General features: G+C 41.4%; 3 protein-coding genes across 11 annotated transcripts in view; 2 read left to right on the top strand and 1 right to left on the bottom strand.

Annotated features, from left to right (window-relative positions):
• The window catches only part of CMTR2 (cap methyltransferase 2), a 203,924-nt gene that overhangs the window by 146,898 nt on the left and 38,206 nt on the right, over positions 1–18,820 (top strand). The gene's annotated exons all lie outside the window — the stretch shown is intronic.
• Positions 68–11,680, top strand: TAF1D (TATA-box binding protein associated factor, RNA polymerase I subunit D). Of its 4 annotated transcripts, none has more exons than XM_081002459.1 (13): positions 68–185; positions 2,059–2,468; positions 3,170–3,345; positions 3,971–4,028; positions 4,521–4,582; positions 6,562–6,715; positions 7,660–7,705; positions 8,244–8,346; positions 9,028–9,061; positions 9,631–9,685; positions 10,485–10,538; positions 11,059–11,130; positions 11,524–11,680. In XM_081002459.1, the coding sequence occupies exons 2-6, from the start codon at positions 2,097–2,099 to the stop codon at positions 6,575–6,577; spliced, it is 684 nt and encodes a 227-aa protein (XP_080858585.1). In that variant the 5' UTR covers positions 68–185; positions 2,059–2,096; the 3' UTR covers positions 6,578–6,715; positions 7,660–7,705; positions 8,244–8,346; positions 9,028–9,061; positions 9,631–9,685; positions 10,485–10,538; positions 11,059–11,130; positions 11,524–11,680. The 4 variants fall into 4 exon arrangements, with proteins under 4 accessions (XP_080858585.1, XP_080858582.1, XP_080858583.1 ...); XM_081002456.1 differs by having other exon boundaries at positions 9,618–9,685; XM_081002457.1 differs by having other exon boundaries at positions 130–185; positions 2,056–2,468; positions 9,618–9,685.
• Positions 13,431–18,820, bottom strand: part of CEP295 (centrosomal protein 295) — a 37,111-nt gene continuing 31,721 nt past the window's right edge. For 5 of the 6 annotated variants that reach the window (XM_081001721.1, XM_081001723.1, XM_081001725.1 and 2 more), the window contains 6 exons: positions 18,617–18,790; positions 16,472–16,592; positions 15,698–15,898; positions 15,134–15,233; positions 14,546–14,645; positions 13,431–13,748 (listed from right to left, as the gene is read on the bottom strand). In XM_081001721.1, coding sequence (XP_080857847.1) covers positions 13,701–13,748; positions 14,546–14,645; positions 15,134–15,233; positions 15,698–15,898; positions 16,472–16,592; positions 18,617–18,790 — 744 coding nt within the window. In that variant the 3' untranslated portion in view covers positions 13,431–13,700. The remainder of the gene's footprint in view (positions 13,749–14,545; positions 14,646–15,133; positions 15,234–15,697; positions 15,899–16,471; positions 16,593–18,616; positions 18,791–18,820) is intronic. The other variant, XM_081001724.1, reaches the window with a different exon arrangement.

Raw genomic sequence — 18,820 nt, 5'->3', positions numbered from 1 at the left:
CACGCCCATTTCTGCCCGTCGCCGCTCTCAAGATGGCGGCGCGAGGCTGCTCCTTCCAGCGCATCCGGTCCCTTCCTCCCATCGGCGCCGAAACCGAACTCTCGCGAGATCTGGCGGGAAAAACAGCGTACTTAAGCGGCCCGGCGGCTCTTGCGCGGCCTTGTTGAACCGGCAAAATGGAGGAGGTGGGTTGCTGCAATCTTTCGGCATCGGCTCGGTTGGCGTCCTGTGATGAGATAGGCCTGTTGGGAAAAGGTTTAGGGGCGCCTAATGTAGGATGTGGGTAGGATATTGTGGGGTGAGGGGGAACTATAAAAATTGAAAGGCCAGGTTCCCTCCCCCCCCCGGCCGCTTTTCCGTTGCCTTCAACGGTTAAGGTTGGGCCTGGGCTAGTCCTGGTTGGTAGACCGGGGAGCCGAGGGTTAATGCTCGAGAATAGCTTTAGCACATTAAAAGGGTTTGAGAGGCGATCCGTGTTTACTGTTAATTCCTGACTTTTCCCCTAAAGGGCGCAAGGTAGTGGTCGTAGAGTAGCTTGACGGGGTATAAATGATAAATTATTATTATTTTATATTCACAACAATCCTGCGAGGTGGGTTAGGTGGAGAGATCAGTAACAGGCCCAAAATCATGGGGGTTAACCATGAATGTGTGGCTGGGGATTTGAATGCAAAGGGCTGACCTCGCTGCGGCACCAGGCTGATTTAATCAAACTCATTGGATTGAGCTGGCCCACCTCTTAACATGCCTTGGTAAATATGTGGAGGATTAAAAGTACTATATGATTGTGTATTTATAATATACAAGTGCCTGACGTGCACTTGAGGCAGCTTAAAAATAAAACAGGAACGGCTGAAAACGGGGTGAGATGAAAATGTTACTAGAATTAAAGTATGATCTATTGCAAACATGCAGATAATGAACATGTTTTACTATGATTTTATGGAGGATGCTATGCAGATTTGGGAAAATCCCACTGGATTTTAGGGTAGATTCATTTTGACCTCATCAGAGCATGCTGATAAGAGCCTCTGTGATTATACCAGTAAAGTAACGGTATATGTGCATCTAAATGTGTATCATTAGGGACACCTTTTCAGTAACTGATGTTTGGGTACTTAAGGCTTTTTCACACCTTTGGGTTGTGGTAACTTTGTGGTAGCAAAAGATAAATAAGTCTAGATTAAATGCATTTTAAATGGCTAAGAAGCCTGTGTTGGGCAAATGGATAGTGTGAGATTTCTTTGAAAATACAACCACACTGGTTTTAGGGACTGAAGTCCTGAAGTTGCCTTAATAATTTAGCGAATAGTTGATGTGCGTACTTGACTCCTAGTACAAACTAGAAACAGACTATAGCTGATATTGCTGAAGGCAAAAACTCAAGTGTTCAGCAATGCTGAAGATCACAAGCGCTCATGCTTCCCAAGGCTTGATACAGATGCCATGCTTCCCAAGGCTTGATACAGATTGTAAATAGGTTAGCATCTGATTAAATGGTTTCTGTATTTCAGACACAAAACATGAAAAAGATAAAACCTAGTCACTGTCCTTCAGCTTTAATGAATTCCCCCTTCATCTGTATAATGGCTTTGCTACTTCTGTTAATGCATTTCCATCTACATTCTTCTTTTAGTAAGACCCCATGATAAACTCTTTCCTAGTTGGGAAGGCTTTCTCCATAGCACCCAAATACTCAATTAATTTTTTGCCCAGTGGGTGCAGTATGACTGATGGTGACAAGATGTGCAACAGTCAATAAAATGATAAAATAATTAAAAGATCAGCAGTATGTAAAGTTGGCAAAAATAGGAGTAGACTGTAAAACTGTACAAGAAACAGTTTAGGAAGAATCTACCTTGTCCCTGTAAGCTTCTTGAAAATGAAGGCTGCAGCCTTTCCTAAGCACTTGTAGGAAACGCAACCCCATGGGCTCTGGAGGTGAGGGGTCACTGCACTCTGCTAAAGATTTTCTGTATTAGACTGGTATGCTCTGATCTAAATAGATTGATTAAAATACCATCGAAGAGCAATCATTTTCTTTCATTGTTTCAGCAGGACTAACTGGTTTGCATTCACTGAAGCCCTCAAAGAAAATGAAAGGTATGCTGCCAGCAAGTCTTGTTGGTCAATCTCCTGAGAGTCCATCTGGCAATAAAACACAGAATGGCTCTCTAAAGCCTAAGTTGCCCAAACCTAAACTTGACCTCAGAGCCCTCTTTGACTACTTCAGAAGGAAGCAGCATCTGAAGAGGAGAAAGTGGAGGCCAAGTGCTAGGAAGAAGAAAGTCGCAAAGAGGAAAACTGTGAAATGCAAGGAGCAAGAAACTTGTGAGAAGAGACAGCAGCCAAGAGTCCCAGGAAAGAAACGGAAAAAGAAACTTACTGAGAAAGTTGTTAATTTTCCTTTTGTGGAGAGACTGTACGGAGTGAAACGCATTCCCTTTAGAATGGTGTGTCTGTATGAGGTAAGTAGCAGTTAAATTACAGCAGAGGTTCCCAAACTTATTTGGCCTACCGTGCCCTTTTCCGGAAAAAAAAATATTCCACACACCCCTGGAAATTTACCTTCTTTAAGTGAACAGACAAAGATTCATTGACAAATTTGCATTCTTTTATGTATATATATATTTACCTACATCCTGCAACATAGTAAAGAAAGATGATGTTATAAAATAAGACACCTTGAAGCTTGAAATTATAAAATTATTAAAATCAACCAGAGTAACATTTACATTATACACAGAAATGAAATAAAAATTATGAACAACCTTTAAAATAATCCTAATGAGAAGGATGAACCTAGTACGCTGCTGTCAGTATATTGATGTTTGGATCTACTTTTGTCAGCAGCATTGTTCCATCACTGTAGTTAGCTATCTGCAGTAGATTTCTTTTTTTAGGTAACCTGCATTTGTGTTTATTTGGAAAATGAAGTTTGGGTACTTAGGGAAACACTGATTTAGAGAAAGCAACTATATACAATAATGCTCTGGTCTTTCGTACTGCATAGTGTTAATAATTTGCTTCCTGAGTAACAAACTTGATTGGGAAAAACTGCTTTGCATTTGAAAGAAAGCCGCATTGGTACACTGCATAATCAAATTTGTGGGCTTTCAGAGTCTTTTGTCCTGGTTTATGTTCATAGAGCAAATTTCTTCTCCCCCAGCAAGCAGCTTTAAATGGATACTTCAGATACATTGAAACGCTGAAATTAGAGCAGCTCATGGAAAAATCTTTGACGCAGTTGAATGCTGTGGATGATCTAGAAAATGAAAGTCTGGCGTCAAGAAAGTACAAATACGTGGATGAGGATGAACCTCTTTCTCCCATTGTGGAGACAAAGTATGTATAATTACGCTTTCTAAAGTTCTGCGCCACATCTGTGCACTCAGTAGAAACTTCAATGCAAGGGTAGAGTTGAAAATGGGAATCTGCTGATCTACGTCCTGCTAAGCCATCTTCCTCAACCCTTGCTTGTATCAATAGTTGATTGTTCACCGCTTAGATTATACCATAGAAAGTATACTCCTATAGACACACCCGGAAATTAAACTTTGAGAGAAACAGATAAAAACCTATAAATCTCTTGAGAATGTGTCTGACGTGTGGCACGCTTTCAGAAATATCAGGATTGCAATGTTGTAATGTGCTTCCTATTTAACAAATGTATTCTTGCAGATTTTACAGGAACACACCTTAATTCTTGAGTTTCTCAGTGGACGGGAATAAAATCCTTCCAAGTTCAGACTTACTACAACATGCAGTCCTGAAATGAAAAGGTTTCAGTAACAGTCTGTAGGGGGATAATACTGACACCTTGCACTCTGTATTGGGGAGTTGTAAGAATTATAACTAGGAAATGCACAGGAAGCACTTTGAAAGCTAGAAAGCGCTATATGAATTCAATGTTTCTACTATTCTCATTTACAACTTACATACAGATAACTGGGCAATTGCTGTATTTCAGTGGAGATGACCAGACTGAGAGTTCTGCAGATAAAGAAGAAATGGGTGCCAAGATAGTGGTAAGTCTTTGCTGACTTAAGTCAATCACTTTAACTCAGTGGTTTTCAACCAGTGGACATTCCCTCCTGTCTTCTGAACAGAGAGGCCAGAGAGCAGCTTTTTGTAAGCAAGTTGTGGTGAGTGATGTAGGTGCCTCGCCCATTTTATGGTTGTCTTCTCCTGCTCTTGCATGTGGCAGCCATTTTGTTATGCCATGCTCCAATGGTAGCCATTTTTTAAATAAAAAAAAACCCCATGGGTGGTACTCCACACTAGTCCTACTCAGTGTAGACCCATTGAAGTTAATGGACACGACTAACTCAAATTTATTTCAGTCGGCCTGCTCTGAACAGGACTCATTTGAATAAAACCCCATGCACCTAGGATGTATGGTTCTATAATTATGTGTCAGGAATAGGCTTTGTAACGGGAAACTTCTGTATATTTGGTTGATTTGATCTCTATTCACATGTTTGTGTGTTACATTTACCTTGTCTGTTTCTTTGCCATAGGAAAACAGCTGTTTCATACTAAGTAGTGAAATTCCAAAGAAGACACGCAAGAGGAAGTCAAAGTAAGTGAGCCTATTTACAGAATATAGCAAAGAAAGAAAGTAAGGAAGGAAATGAGCAAGAAGCTTCAGTAGTGGATACCTTTAAATTAAAATGTTAAAATAGCGTGTCTTCAGACTTGGGCTTGTTCTCACTAACCATATTTTAAATAAATTACAATTGGAAGCTGGAGATTCTGATATTGCTGCTGCAGTAAGGTGGAGAGTGCATGCACACAAGACAGGTGCCTCTTTTGCCTAGATTTAAGTTGTGAGATTTTCCTGCTTTACACTAGAGTAGGAGGGTAGTGATGGAGTTATTCTAGATGGGCTATTAGCTGTGGTCATACGTTCTTTTAGCTAAGGGACCCTTGAACAAATGCTTTTGAGGCAGGTGTTTGAGCAGCACTACTGTACATCCCCTTGTTGACTTGATTCCAACAGGGTTTTTCTTGCAGATCTTATGGATAGCTTTTACAGTTGCAAGCTGCCTTGCTGAAAGGGTGGGCAAAGAATCTGTCACGGGGAGTTGACAAATTGCAGTTCTGGGGGCTGCCATCAGTGTATTGTTAAATATGTTGCCCCATTAACTAGGTGCAAAATCCAGCTTTATTGGAGTGCTAGCTAACATTCTTTTTTAAATGGAACTTGTGTGTGCTGGAGTATTTTTTCTTATGAACCCATTAGGACTTCAGGAGAGTGCATGGGATTGTGGCCTGAGCCATTTAACAGCTAAATAGCTTCTGTGTAAATCTCATTACTTGAACATGGCAATCAAACTATTGTATTACCTTAGTGTGTGTTGCTTACTTGGGGCTTTCTAAGTTTCCTAAAAAGTTTCCTAGAGTTGGGCATCTAATCTAGCAAGATGTGATAACTGGGTACTGCTCTTGGTAAGCTCTTCCCATCCCCAAAGTGCTTACTTGATCAGCCCCTTTTAATATTTAAAGCATGCACATGCTGCACATGCTCATATCTGAACATTGCTTGACTTCATGAGTTACTAGATCTCAGCACAGTGTAGTAGCATTTATCATATTCCATATACCTCATTTTAATCTAGAACAGTGATTTGTTCTGGAGTAGTACCATCAGTGCCAGCAATCTTATTTTTATCACCTGAAATGAGTGCTTTGGCATGAGGTAGTAGGATCTAAATTTTTGGTGCGGTTGTACTATTCGAATTTTTTTAGTAGTAGTATTTTATTAATATATTACCATGTACGTGTAGGTGGCATTTCGCAAAGAACAGGTATGACAGAGCCCTGCCCCCGGGAACATACAATCTTAAACAGACAAGGGAATGGAGGGAGGAGGAAAATTAGGCAGGGGGAGAACACGTGAATATTTCATTTCCCTGTACTTTGACTTTGCTGCAATAAGGTGTAGATGTTAAGGAGATGGGACAGCAGCAATTCAAGATAGAACAGAAGAACCAGATTTTGGGGGGGAGGGGTTTAAATAGGAATGAAATGGAGAAAGAGGGCAGTTGGATGTTGGTGTTCAAACCATGTGTATATTAACCAAGGACTTGACTGAGTAACAATAAAGTGGCATTCATAAGTGAGTCTAGATTCTGCACAATAGTTCATGTGATGACTGTTTTTAAGTTCAACTGCTGAGTGATTCAGAAATGAACTAAAACCTAACACACTGACCAGAACTGAGTGCAGAATGAGAGTTGCTTTGGGTATGCCTTAAGCACACAACTGGAGTGCATGTACATCTGGCGGTGGGTTGGGGGGCGGGGGGAGATGCTTTTAGTAAAAACTTCAGGAAAAAAAGCTGCCTGAACAAAATTTGATAAAATCAGCACACAGCATCAGAAAGGCATTTGAAGATGCCTGTAACGCCTTAAGGCCAAAGATCTTAAATTCAGTCTGAAGAACCACTGCTAGTCAATGCAGATGGCACTAGATAAATCAACAAACTATTTATGAGGCAGTTGAAGAGAATGCAGCCAAAGCTAAAAGTTTATGTATGTTTGAAATGTGTTCTTCCAGCACTACCAGCAACTGAAGCTACTAATAGCCATGATAAGCAATGGCTTTGAGAACATATGGAAGCAGCATTTGTCCATGGCAGCAAGGAAGATGACTTCAACCACACTGGTTCCTATAGTTTGCAACTAGCCTTGGATTTGTTCTGCTTCACCAGGTATCCTTTTTCCTTCACTGGTCTTTTCCTTAAGAGTGGCAAGAGCTATAGGAAAGCACAACACTTAACTTCTTAACTGGCACAAATACACCAGCCATGGTTGGTACATCTAAAGAACCATCCAAAAATTATGCCTTGGCAAGAAATTTTAAATGTGAGCCCTGTATTTGCTGAAGGAGGCGGCTGTGCCATTGGTGTGTTCCTTGGTAGCATATTTACTATGTTCCATTCAGTGTTAAATGTGTCCACATTTTAAAGACTTATGTGGGTCTGTTCATTCACATGCTTTCTTGACACTGGGAATGGGACCTTGCTGCTGACATGAACTGCAAACTTGTGAAAAGGCTACTGGAAGCAACATCTAGAGTGGCACAATATGTTCCAGAAGCAGTTTCACCATAAAATACCAACATTGCTTTTTCACTTGGCCTTCATCCCAACTGGAAAAGTGGGGGTGGGATGCTGGTTTGGCTGATCGTAGGTTTGTGTTTGGAGAAATGTGTGTTTGAAAAGGAAGTGGGATGTTTGTCTGAATTGGTGATGACCTAGAGTAACAGTAAGTTTAGACATTTATGCAATGTTTTTTCTACCGTGAGCACTTTGCTTACCAGCACAGCTTCAGGTTTTGGCTACTCTCATAGACAAAAAACCATGGAGTCAAGTGCTAAGAATAAATCCTTTTTTGCAACCCACAGTTGATCTGTATTGGCTGTGTTACTAATAGGAAGGAACATGACTTGTTAGTCCCAGGAATACTGTACTTTTTGCATAGGATAGTTTTTCTGATATCCCATAAAAGCTCTTTATCTCAAAGAGGCCACAGGCAATTAGGATACAGTGGGGTGGTAATTCTTGTCAAATAGTGTTTGGTTACTATTTTGAATATTTGTAAGAAAGTTTAAAATAAATCCATTTCTAAGACTATTCCCAATTATTGTTTTCAGTGTTCTAGACAGTGATGATTAAGAAAAACCCCGGCTTGCAAAAGAGGTATGTTAAGATCCATTCATGTTCTGCATTGTGCTGTGTACCAGTTTGGAATACATCAGGGGGTAGAGGACTAAATTGATAAGTGCACTGTATGGTATCTGCATCCAGCAGTCTGTTCCTGATGGCATGTTCAAAAAGCAGTGCAATAATAATTCAGCATATGGCATCGTTGGTTCTCAAGCTACTGTGCTTGCTAAACCTGGTATTTTTGTTGAAACAAATTACATGTTATTTGAAGGATTTATAAAGTGCGCAGTTATTTGATTCTAGTTTATTCTTTGTTCCCTGGGTGGTTCTTCAAAGTTCTCCCATAAGCACATACAAAAGACATTTTTGCTTCTGGAATACATTGTCAAAATACTTGACTGGGACTGATGGCTGAAAGCAGGAATCTGCATGCCTTTGGAGCGGTCTTGTGTGGGGGCATTACGGATTTGGTTATCCTAAATATCCCCATAGAAATGTGATTACGATCACATAACTTCATGTTGACTGTACAAGCTTAGGTTCTGATTCATTATAATTTTGTACCATTTAGTGCATGGAAAAACACTGGAAAATGTTTTGTATCCTGAACCATCATGAAATGGTCCAATTGAGATGTGATGTCTGTGCATCAAAGCAACAGCTTTGTGCTAAAGGTAATGTGTCTTGCAGTTAAATGTGATGCTAAGAAATGGTGCTGGGGGTTGGTATTTGCCAATTTAACATGCTTTGCCTTGTTGGGTATACAAAATGTAGGCACACTTCATTGTGCCTGAAGTAAGCAACAAGGCTACAGAAAACACAGGTTATGCTTCCATCCTTGTAAGACAAATTGCATTGGTGACAATGAGACCTGTAATAAGCTTGCTCTGACATCTCTGCTAAATTGTGGGTGGACAGTCTTGGCCCTTGGCCTGTTTTCATGTGGCCCTCTTCAAGCAATCAGTTCAGCCATGAATAGTATCCTACCTCCTCCCCAGCAGGCTCCCCTGAGGTGGTTTTGTCCATTTGGCTCTGACTTTAGGCTCTGCCCACTAACAGCAAATGAGTGACAAGTCCTGAAGAAACACAGCCATTCACAGAAAGATTGTGCACTGCTTTAATGACAAAATCCATTCCAGTATTAGCAGGCCACGTTCACAGAATTCAGAGGAGGAAAAAATTAAGTCATTTTGTCCCAAGCAGGACAGTATACTCACCGGCTCCCTACGGATGAAACTTTACCTTGCACTGAAGAGTGTACTACATGCTTGAAGTGTTAAACTTTCATGGCAATATATTGGCCCATAAATGAAGTTCTATGCTGATTTTTTTTAAAACCCTCTCTTTTTTTAAAGGAATCCAGATAATGAACACCTGTCACCCAAATTGGTAAGAAACTATTATGCCTGAAACATAAACATGGCTAGTGAAGATATATTTCAGCTTGATGATGTTTTAATTGGTTGCTGCTTGCCTAACCTGCTTCACTGTAATAAAAGGAATTATGCAAATATGTTCCATTCCATCTCTTTGGAAGAGACTGAACTTTAAAGGCACTATCTGTGTCAAAGTGATCATACTTTTCATAGTAGAAGCTGTGGTAAAGAATTGTTAATGATGATTGGCAAGATGTTCAACTGCTCTGAAAAGAGTGAATGATAAACAGCCATTCTGAACAAACAATAACAGCTAGTCCAAATTAAGTACGTAGGTTGCTGGCTGTTACATTCTTTGCAAATGAGACTTCCTGGAACTTTGACCAATGAATGTACTGCTGTGTAGCTGGCTCTCAGTTCTTGCCTGGAAGTAAGACGAAGCCCTCATTTGCAAACTGTATGGTGAATAGCATGAGGAATCTCCAGGAAGCAGATTCTGCTGAAGCACCGTCGGGATACCCTAACAGCTTTTGCTTGACATGTGCTCTCTTGTGGCTGCAAACTGGCAGCTGGCTCTTTCAGGTAGAAAATTCAAATGGCATGAAGCTGCTCTAGTTTGGAACAGAAGGACATTGAGGTATGTGACCTTATTTTAGCTTAACATAAGGCCTAGGACAGGGACAAGTGCAGGTCTTTGTCTGGCCCTTGAGACTCTTCCTAGACTGTATACCTCACTAGCCATTTCTTTGCACTCCCCTGAGTGTTTCTGGCTGGCTGGAGTGTGTCCTTGAACTCTTGATATGCTTGCTTGCCTGGATAGAGGATAGGGAGGGAATATGTAGAAAGGAGCCCACAGTACGAAGGTAAAATTCACATTTGTTCTGGCATGTGGCCCCCTGACCCTGGGGGAGGAGGGAATATAAATAACAGAAACAATAATATGCAAGTACTTTATGGTTTTCCAGTATAGCTCGTTAGCATTGCAGCATTGGAATCAAGGTAACAGAATGTACATGTTATTTGATTATATTTGTAAATCTCAACAATGTATTAACTAAAACGCAAAGTTCCGGGAAGAAAATAAGTTGTTTGGGCGGGGGGAATAAATGGATAGAAACATGTGACACTTATCAGCCTAATAGTAATAATTTATTATTTGTACCCTGCCCATCTGACTGGGTTGCCCCAACTACTCTGGGCGGCTTCCAACATATATTTAAAAAATAAAACATTATTAATGTTGAGGTCTATCCCGATGTGACCTTGTCGTAGGTTCCTATCGTTGGAAATACCTCACAGAGGAAACTTGTGGTTTCGCTTTACCCACTAAACTGTATGTTAGGTTAGTGGGATAAAACTGCAAGACAGCAAATTATTGAGTACTTGCAGCTCTCACTGTGTGAAATTGAGCATTAAGAAGTCTTGTCTGTCTACAGGCATGGACTTGGTTGAAAGCCTGGGATGCAGCTAGGAAAAATCTGCTTGAAAAGGTAATGTTGCTCTTAAGTATTTGCTATATTGTATTTGTAACCAAGCTGTATTAAACAAAATGCTAGCCACAGTAACAGACAACCTCCTGTTCCTTCATATTGAATATAATATCCAGGTAGTGCTAACATGCACAATGACCCAAAATGCAATTCCTGTGTAAACGGGGAGTTGCCTGTATACAAGGCTATTGGGAACTGTAGGTAATGCTTATTTTTCGACATCTTCCATCACTTGTGAAACACATGTTTCACAATACCACAATTTTTAAAAACTCTTTGGGTGTATTACCTGGTCTCTACCAAGGCTGCTAGGAAATCTCATTTCTGGTATGCTGTGGACGTGACCATAAAGTAACTCCTCCAGATTTTTTTTATTGTTGCTACGGTAGCATCAAATCTGTTGGAAACATCTGGCAAAAGCTAGGAGCATGTGGCCAATAGTTTGAACCACCGCTGCAATTCAAAGTTGTGTTTCCTAGAGCTACTTAATCCTAATCTTGTGCTAACGTTTGTTTTCCAGTGCTACTAGACAATCTACAAGCCTGAAAAGGAATCTGCAATTTAGGCAAATAAGCTCTGTCTGGTGTTAAAGGTAAATATTATAGGTGCTGTTTGAACTGCTTGTTGCAAGGTCACTTCAAAGAGGGCTGTATGCTGTTGAACAAACGGCTCTTAACGCAATGACCTAATACGGAAATCCTTTGCAGGATGTCAGGGGTACTTTATATGTACTCTGTGGTCTATCCCAGAGGAGACATGTGCTTGAATCCACTTTAGGCAGCTGCTTTGCAGGGAAATTTGGAGGTGGCATTGGTTGAATTTTGGCCTCCCCAAACGGACGTTTTATGGAAAGGCCCATTTGAGATGAACTCTTAAATCACTGAAATTGGAGGAAGTACACCTCCAATATTAACTATGGGGTGGTTGGAAGGGAATGAAACCACGCTGGTTTTATAATGTATTCACTCTTTTTCTACACGTTTAGGTACCTTAACAGCTGGCTAGAAAATGGAAGAACACGCCGGGGTGCTCTTTATCAGACAGCTTTTAAATGAAACTAATTGGTGTTTTTCTTAAAGCTTCAAAAGTGAAACTTACGGAAATTCTAAAATGTCTGCTCAATAAACAAGTCCTTGCTGGAATGGTGTGTTGGTTTTCTGTATCAATGAAGCTTCTGCTTATTTGAGTTCGTTCCTGCTCCCTTTTCCTTACAAACGCTGGACTTTTCTCACACTATACAATCCATCTGACCACTCCATGAGATTCTGAGATCTCAGTGAGAAGCTGCCTCAGATTATTGATCTACATGTACAATGCAGGACTGGTAAAACTATCTGAACATGGCCTGCTGTTGGACATAGCAACATAACCACTGTGCTTGGAACTGGCTTTATCTACCTGGAGTTGTAGGAAGGGTCATTTAGTCCAACCCCCCTGCAATGCTGGAATCTCAGCTCAAAGCGTCCATGGCAGATGGAGGTTTTTAAGCAAAGGGGATGGCCAAGGAAGGAGAATCCACAACCTCACATGTATCCAACCACCCTCCCCTTGCTGCAGCTATACCAAGAAGGTGGAGACTGATGGGCTAGCACATGGATAGACAAACTAAGGCCCAAGGGCTGGATCCAGCCCAATTGCCTTTAAATCCGGCTTGCGGACAGTCCAGGAATCGGCATGTTTTTGCATGAGTAGAATGTGTCCTATTTAAAATGCATCTCTGGGTTATTTGTGGGGCTCAGAAATTCTTTCATATTTTTTTTCTCCAAAAGAGTATGGCCCCCCACAAGGTCTGAGGGTCAGTGGACCAGCCCCCTGCTGAAAGTTTGCTGACCCCTGGGCTAGCATATAAAGCACCCTGCCAAGCAAGCCCTGTCTGTAGTTGGCCCAGCTGGCAGTGGGCCCCTGGGAAAGAGCAGAAGCTGCTGAGGATAATACTTTTGAGTCCATACATGTTAAGAGCCACAGCATGTAAGTGTTCTTAGTGGGGCTTAAGACATGCACTTCAAGTGGACAGTGAATACTTTGCTTAAAGCCCAAAGCAAGTACAGTAGTGAACCTTCTTAACTGAGCTGTTTAGCTCTGGCAAGATTAATCTGCTCCCTCTTGGCAGCTTTGTTTCCATTTTGTCTCTAGCCCTTGCCAAAAAAGGCCCTCATTTCAGAGTAAGGTGTCATGAAAGGGCAGGTGGTTATTTCTACTGATGGTGCTGCTCCAAAGAACCCAAATCTCATTTCCATTTTCAGTAATTCTGGGTTTAGGTGCTGCTTGGGGTTACCCCGTCCCAAGATGCCAGAAGCAGGTTCCTACTTTGTCTTACAGCCTGTCATCAGTGACTGACTGGTGGCAGTTCCAGTGTTAGACGCTTCAGGTTATAGGCTCCACTAACCCAGAAATAGTACCTTAGGTTAAGAACTTTGCTTCAGGATGAGAACAGAAATCGTGCTTCGGCAGCAGTGGGAGGCCCCATTAGCTAAAGTGGTCTTCAGGTTAAGAACAGTTTCATGTTAAGAACAGACCTCTGGAACGAATTAAGTACTTACCTGAGGTACCACTGTCTCCAAAAGGTAGGATGGGAGCTGTTCTTAAACAGTGGTTGGTGCTTGCATATAGCTGCTTTTGGGTTAAATCCCCATTTCATGTGCTGGTCATTACACACTGAAAGCCCAAAGTGAATTAGAAGATAGTTTAAAAGGACTACCACCTCCCCTTCAGTTACAGCTGTGACTCTCATTGTTCTGCTGCCAACGACTTGTAACTTTCTGGTGGTGGTTTAACAAAAACAAATGCACTAAATTAGTGCAATATGTTTTAAGTTTCATAGTCCTCTTTATCTTACTTTTAAAAGTATTTCCTTTGAACATAGTTTTCCCTTGCTAAAACAAGCTCAATACCTAGATGTTAAAATTTTATTATAAATAACAAAGTGATACAAAAGCAAGGGGGGCATGTAAAGTTTTTTTAAAAATTCCTTGATTTAAAAAGTCATAATTGTAGAAAATATGGCAATTCACTCTATACAGCTTTGGCCATATTGGCAAATTATCCAAACTGAATGTAATATATATAAGGCTGGCACATCATATATTTACAAAGGTGACCTTGAGTCGTTTTTTTACTTTACAGCGAAGAATTAGTCCACCTGGAAGTCCCTTCTGAAGAACATTATTTTTTCGCTGTTGTTTTTCTGGCTCTTAGGTTTTCCAATGTTTTCTGTATTGAGATGGGAGGAAGTCAACTGTCAGCTAGGGAGAATCAGCAAATAAGATGCACATAACCCACTCAATAGGTTTCAAGGATAAATCAATGGGCTCTTTTCCCTAATAAATAGCTCTAGAATATTTCTCAATTTTAACTTAAAAAGTCATACATACGCTTGCAAAAATCTTAAGATTTCACAGAATAATAATGTAGCAGCAGCTGCTTTTTCATTTTGGTGCATACAGCTTAGGCCCTAAATATCTTCTCCCTTATGGACCTGCCCATCTGTTCCATGGGGCCCTCTTGAATGCCACATTTTGTACATGTCGCATTCTTGAGGCAGGTGCCCTGATTGTGGAACTCCCTTTCTCTTTGAATACAGCTGAGTTTTCAGCATCAACTGAAGACCCTCCCAATTGTTCAGGCCATTGTGAGATCTGCTGATTTTGCTGTTACGATTATTTTAAATGCTGTTTGCATTTTCTGCTGTCATGCACTCTGGGATCACTCCTGCAATAAGCAGGTAAGAAATACCTGGAGGCTGAATGGTTTCTCTATTCAGCCTTCAGGACTCCCCAGGCCACACCCCAATGTCCTTTTGCCATGATGGAGGGGAGTGCAGGGTACCATCCTTGTGTGGCAATAATGTAGGCTACTGCACAAAGGCAAGCTATTGCTCCACCCACTTCTTGCCCTGCTTACCATTGATATTTCCCTCCCTCCTCCCCAAAGGTTGTCCATGAGAGAATGCATGCCTCGGGTTGAAAAAACCCTGCTTCAAAACCACATGGAGTTTGCAAGCATTTTACCTTTTGAAATGCCTTGGCTCTTTCCCGGTTTTTGGCATAGTTTTCTCGTCGCTCTCTCTCCTGCTTTCTGGTTTTCACTTCAGCTAGATTATTATACAATCTGCCCAAAGGTTATAAAAAGTGCACATTAGCAGTGGACTGCCCAAAACACTCTCCAGAAGGAGGATTAGACAATAAAATAGTAAGATTCAGTGTTTATGAATAATGAGGCACTTTTATGAATAATGAGGGGTTTTAAGGCAGCTATTGTTTCAATCTGAAATGGGAGCATGAGGCTTTTCAAGTCTCCAGACCCTCCCATTTTAAATTTCCAAGGCACAGCTTAAAAGGGGAGGTGGTTGGAGACTTGCAAAGCCATGTATTTGACAGATGGGCAGCCTCACCCACCTGTGACTGACAGCTGAGGATTGTTGCTACGTTGGATGCTTTTTGAATGCACTCCATGTTTTTGTTTTAAGGAGGGGAGGGGAGGGGAGGGGGAAATCAGTCAATTTCTCAAAATAAAAGGGAGGCCTTCTTCAAGCAAAAATCAAGTAGCTTGATCAGCTAAACTAGTTCGGTTTCTGCCCAATGTGGCTCCCACAATACCTTGAAGTGCGTTGGTACATCTGTGCTTCTGCTGCCTTCCTGTCCTCTGCGAAACACACTTTAAAGTCTTCTACTTTCTTCAAATGAACAGGTGCTGCACCTTGGAGTTAACCAGAACACACCAAGTTTAACATAAAGTTCATGAGACCACATTCAATAGGCAGTGTTTTTCCCCAGAGCAACTATATATTTTTCATTCACAATGGAATAGGAAATGGACTGCAGCAATGTTTGAATTTTTAACCCACACTGAACAAAGTGTGGAAGGCATAACAACAGCATGCTGGATCTGACCAATGGCCCATCTAAATCCAACATCATGTTCTCATAGCAGCTGACCAAATGCCCATGGGAAGCAACCAACACTCTCCCCAGCAACTGATTGTTCTATAAGGACCCAGGGTGAGCAGAATACTTTGTAAAGCATCTCTTAAGTAGTTGAGTATTTCAAGGGGGAAAGGCCCCTTAATAACAATAACTATGAGAAGAAAACATATCGGCTTATTCCATTCCTTGCTTGGTATCTCTGGTCTAAAGCTTTGAATGGCTTGCTAATAAAATTACCAGGAGGCGACAAGTTCTCTCTTGGTTTATGAAGATGGGCTTCTTTCTCTTGAGATGCCGGAGCCGGAGGCTTTTCAGAACTTCGCTTTCTACTTTTGATCTTCTCTACTCTTTTACAGGATCTCTCAATGAAATCTTTCTTCCGCCTGAAAAACGCTTCCTGCAAGCTCTCGGTGGCAGACGTGAAATCTGGCAACAGTGCTGTAGGGGAGGGAAGGTGAAACCTCTACTCATGAAGTTATTTGAGAGACCTTATTTCATTTACCATATATCATGTGGGAGTACGGTTTTTAGTACATATCCACGACAGCTTTTAAACTTTCACAGATCTAATTATTCTATCTCGGCTTATTGAAGAAGAAAATAATTAAACTAAAACATTAAGAGGCCCATTGGTGAGCATAAGCCATGCCTTTCAGACACTCACAACAATGAAGAGGAAAACACATGTTTTCTCACCAACCAGTTTCTACAGAAGGGAAGAAAATGTAACCAAAGGAGCCAAAAGCATGTAGATTTCTAGATTGGGATACAATCAGTTAATTCAGAATGCACTAAAAATAACATTTTATTGCCCACAAGAAGGCAAGAACATGTCTAATAAAGGCTTTGCAGAGCACAGCTCTGTGCCTTTCTGGTCTTTGCACGGCCTAGAACGATGCTCTCCTGAAAAGATGGATAAATCATTAGCTAAGCATTCATCATTCTTTTCCTGACATAAGCTGATATGCTGCCTCAGCTCTTGTCCTTTTGCTGAAGCTACTGCACACCAACCTTCTTGTTTGGAGCTTTGACAAGAATCCTCTTGGGTGCTGCAAGCTGCTAATGGATAGTCAGGCTGAGAGCAAATGGAGTTGTCCACTTCTGAATTTAAAGGTAAAAATTCTCTGCTCTGCTAAGAGAGTAAAATTGGCTGTAATAAGTAACGTGATGATTATAAACTTTAATGTCACTTCATTACGAGGAATAAAGTACTGCTACAAAAGGAACTGCAAAAAATTAAAAACCAAATGGAAGTAGAAATTGTGTTTTAAATTGGAATTCACTGGATTTGAGAAACGAATTCGATCTCAAGCAGTGCGATGATTCTTAACACAGAGGACTCCAAGCATGTACAGAACAGCTAGAGAATAGAAGGGGCACAAGAAGCCACAGTTGACGTAGCTTTCCAGTGGCTTGGCTGGAGGAAAAAACTTACTGGGGGAACCTATAAACACCACAAGTATTGTGTGTGTACCGGACACTGTATAGCAAAGGCTCAAAGGGTGGAATAGACACAAGCACAGGAAGGGGCAGCGAGATGGAATTTGTCTTAGCAGCTTAACTCCCACAAACAGCAAAAGTACGGAAGGCTTGAATGCCCCTCCAAAGGATTCTCATAGATCCATACTGAATTGGTGGGAATGACTCCTCCTCCCCTCGCTCTGTCATTCCAATCTGTTGTTTAATTTTAATGAAGTCCCCCTAAGGAATAGCAGTGCCGGAATCTGTGGCCCAACTTTTCACACTCCTGCAGCTGGCTACATACACACAACTGTGCAAAAGTAGTGCATGCTCTACTTATCTCCCGCTTGGACTACTGTAATGCGCTCTATGTGGGGCTACCTTTGAAGGTGACCCAGAAAGTACAACTAATCCAGGATACGGCAGCTAGACTGGTGACTGGGAGTGGCCTCCGGGACCATATAACACTGGTCCTGAGGGATCTGCATTGGCTCCCAGTACGTTACCAAGCACAATTCAAAGTGTTGGTGCTGACCTTTAAAGCCCGAAACGGCCTCGATCCTATATACCTGAAGGAGCATCTCCACCCCCATCGTTCAGCCCAGACACTGAAGTCCAGCTCCAAGGGCCTTCTGGCGGTTCCCTCACTGCGAGATGTGAAGTTACAGAGAACCAGGCAGAGGGCCTTCATGGTAGTGGCGCCCACCCTGTGGAACACCCTCCCACCAGACGTCAAGGAAATAAACAACTATCTGACTTTTAGAAAACATCTGAAGGCAGCTGTATTGTGTTTTTAATATTTAGTTGGAGCCACCCAGAGTGGTTGGGGAAACCCAGCCAGATGGGCAGAGTATAAATAATAAATTATGATATTATTATTACTATAAAAGCATCTCTGTGCACTTGTCCACGGGTTGTTGCTGGGCTGGTGAGAAACGTCCAAAGAAGGAGAGGCTAAGCTCAAAGAAATTGCTAAACAGGACAAGAACACACCTATGCAATCATGCACACACTTAAAACCCAATAGGCTAAAGACTTCTCTAGCACACTCCCTCTCTCTTCCATCATACATCTTTATTATAAACCACATTGCTTCCAAAGCTATGCTAGATGTGTGCTCAGGTTGCACATAATTCCACGCCCTTTTCAAAGTTCAGTTTATTAGCTAGGATCTTGTTAAACCTAAATATCTGATAGACTGTCTCCTTCCCTACAGACCCTCCTGGTTTTTAAGGTCAGCAGAGGGGGCCCTCTTGGTAGTTCCACCTCCATCAGAAGTTTGGATTCGGTGGCCCAGAAGAGGAGAGGACAGTCTCTGTGGCAGCTGTGAAATTCCACCCCCACCGAGGTGCTTCTGGCTTCTTTATTATACAGCTTTTGGCAAATGCAGAAGACACACCTCTTGACCCCGGCTTTCAGCATCTGAGACAGGTGGTTCAGGACACATCTCTGAATGTAATCTGTTTTAACTGTTTTTAATCCTGAATTTTAAAATGTTGTAACCCACCCTAGGACCTGTTGAGGAAGGGCAAGCAATCGGTTTGTTTATTAATAAAAAAATAAATGCTGCAAATTCAAACCATGCTGTAATTTAAATTTCACGGATTATCCCTTTTTGCAAACTAGTAAAGACAACAATAACCTCACCCACAGAAAATGGGTCTATTGGGGAGGGGGAAGAACCAAAATGTTTACCATGGGACAGCTTATTGCTTCAGAATGATCAACGTAAGACAAGTTTTTGGTTTTCTCCTTTCTGCTCTCTGCTTGTCCAAAGAATTCCAAATCTGATTCTGCAATGCTGATGTCATTGGAGCTTATTAGAGTCAACTCGGGTTCTTCCATAATCCCTTGCCCTGTATGTGTTTCCTAGAAATTAGAATGACAGAATGCTATGTT

Source organism: Podarcis pityusensis (genome assembly GCF_964106645.2).
Source record: "Podarcis pityusensis genome assembly, chromosome: 4".
In the NCBI taxonomy this organism is placed as follows: Eukaryota; Metazoa; Chordata; class Lepidosauria; order Squamata; family Lacertidae; genus Podarcis; species Podarcis pityusensis.
The sequence above is the reverse complement of the archived record's forward strand: the minus strand, read 5'-3'. Positions and strand labels throughout refer to the sequence as shown.

What these genes read in the sequence shown, in the direction of transcription:
- TAF1D (XM_081002459.1), top strand. Translation starts at nt 2,097, where the DNA reads ATGAAAGGTATGCTGCCAGCAAGTCTTGTTGGTCAATCTCCTGAGAGT. An exon ending in GAATGGTGTGTCTGTATGAG is followed by an intron (nt 2,469 to 3,169) that starts GTAAGTAGCAGT and finishes CTTCTCCCCCAG; the next exon opens with CAAGCAGCTTTAAATGGATA. An exon ending in AAATGGGTGCCAAGATAGTG is followed by an intron (nt 4,029 to 4,520) that starts GTAAGTCTTTGC and finishes TCTTTGCCATAG; the next exon opens with GAAAACAGCTGTTTCATACT.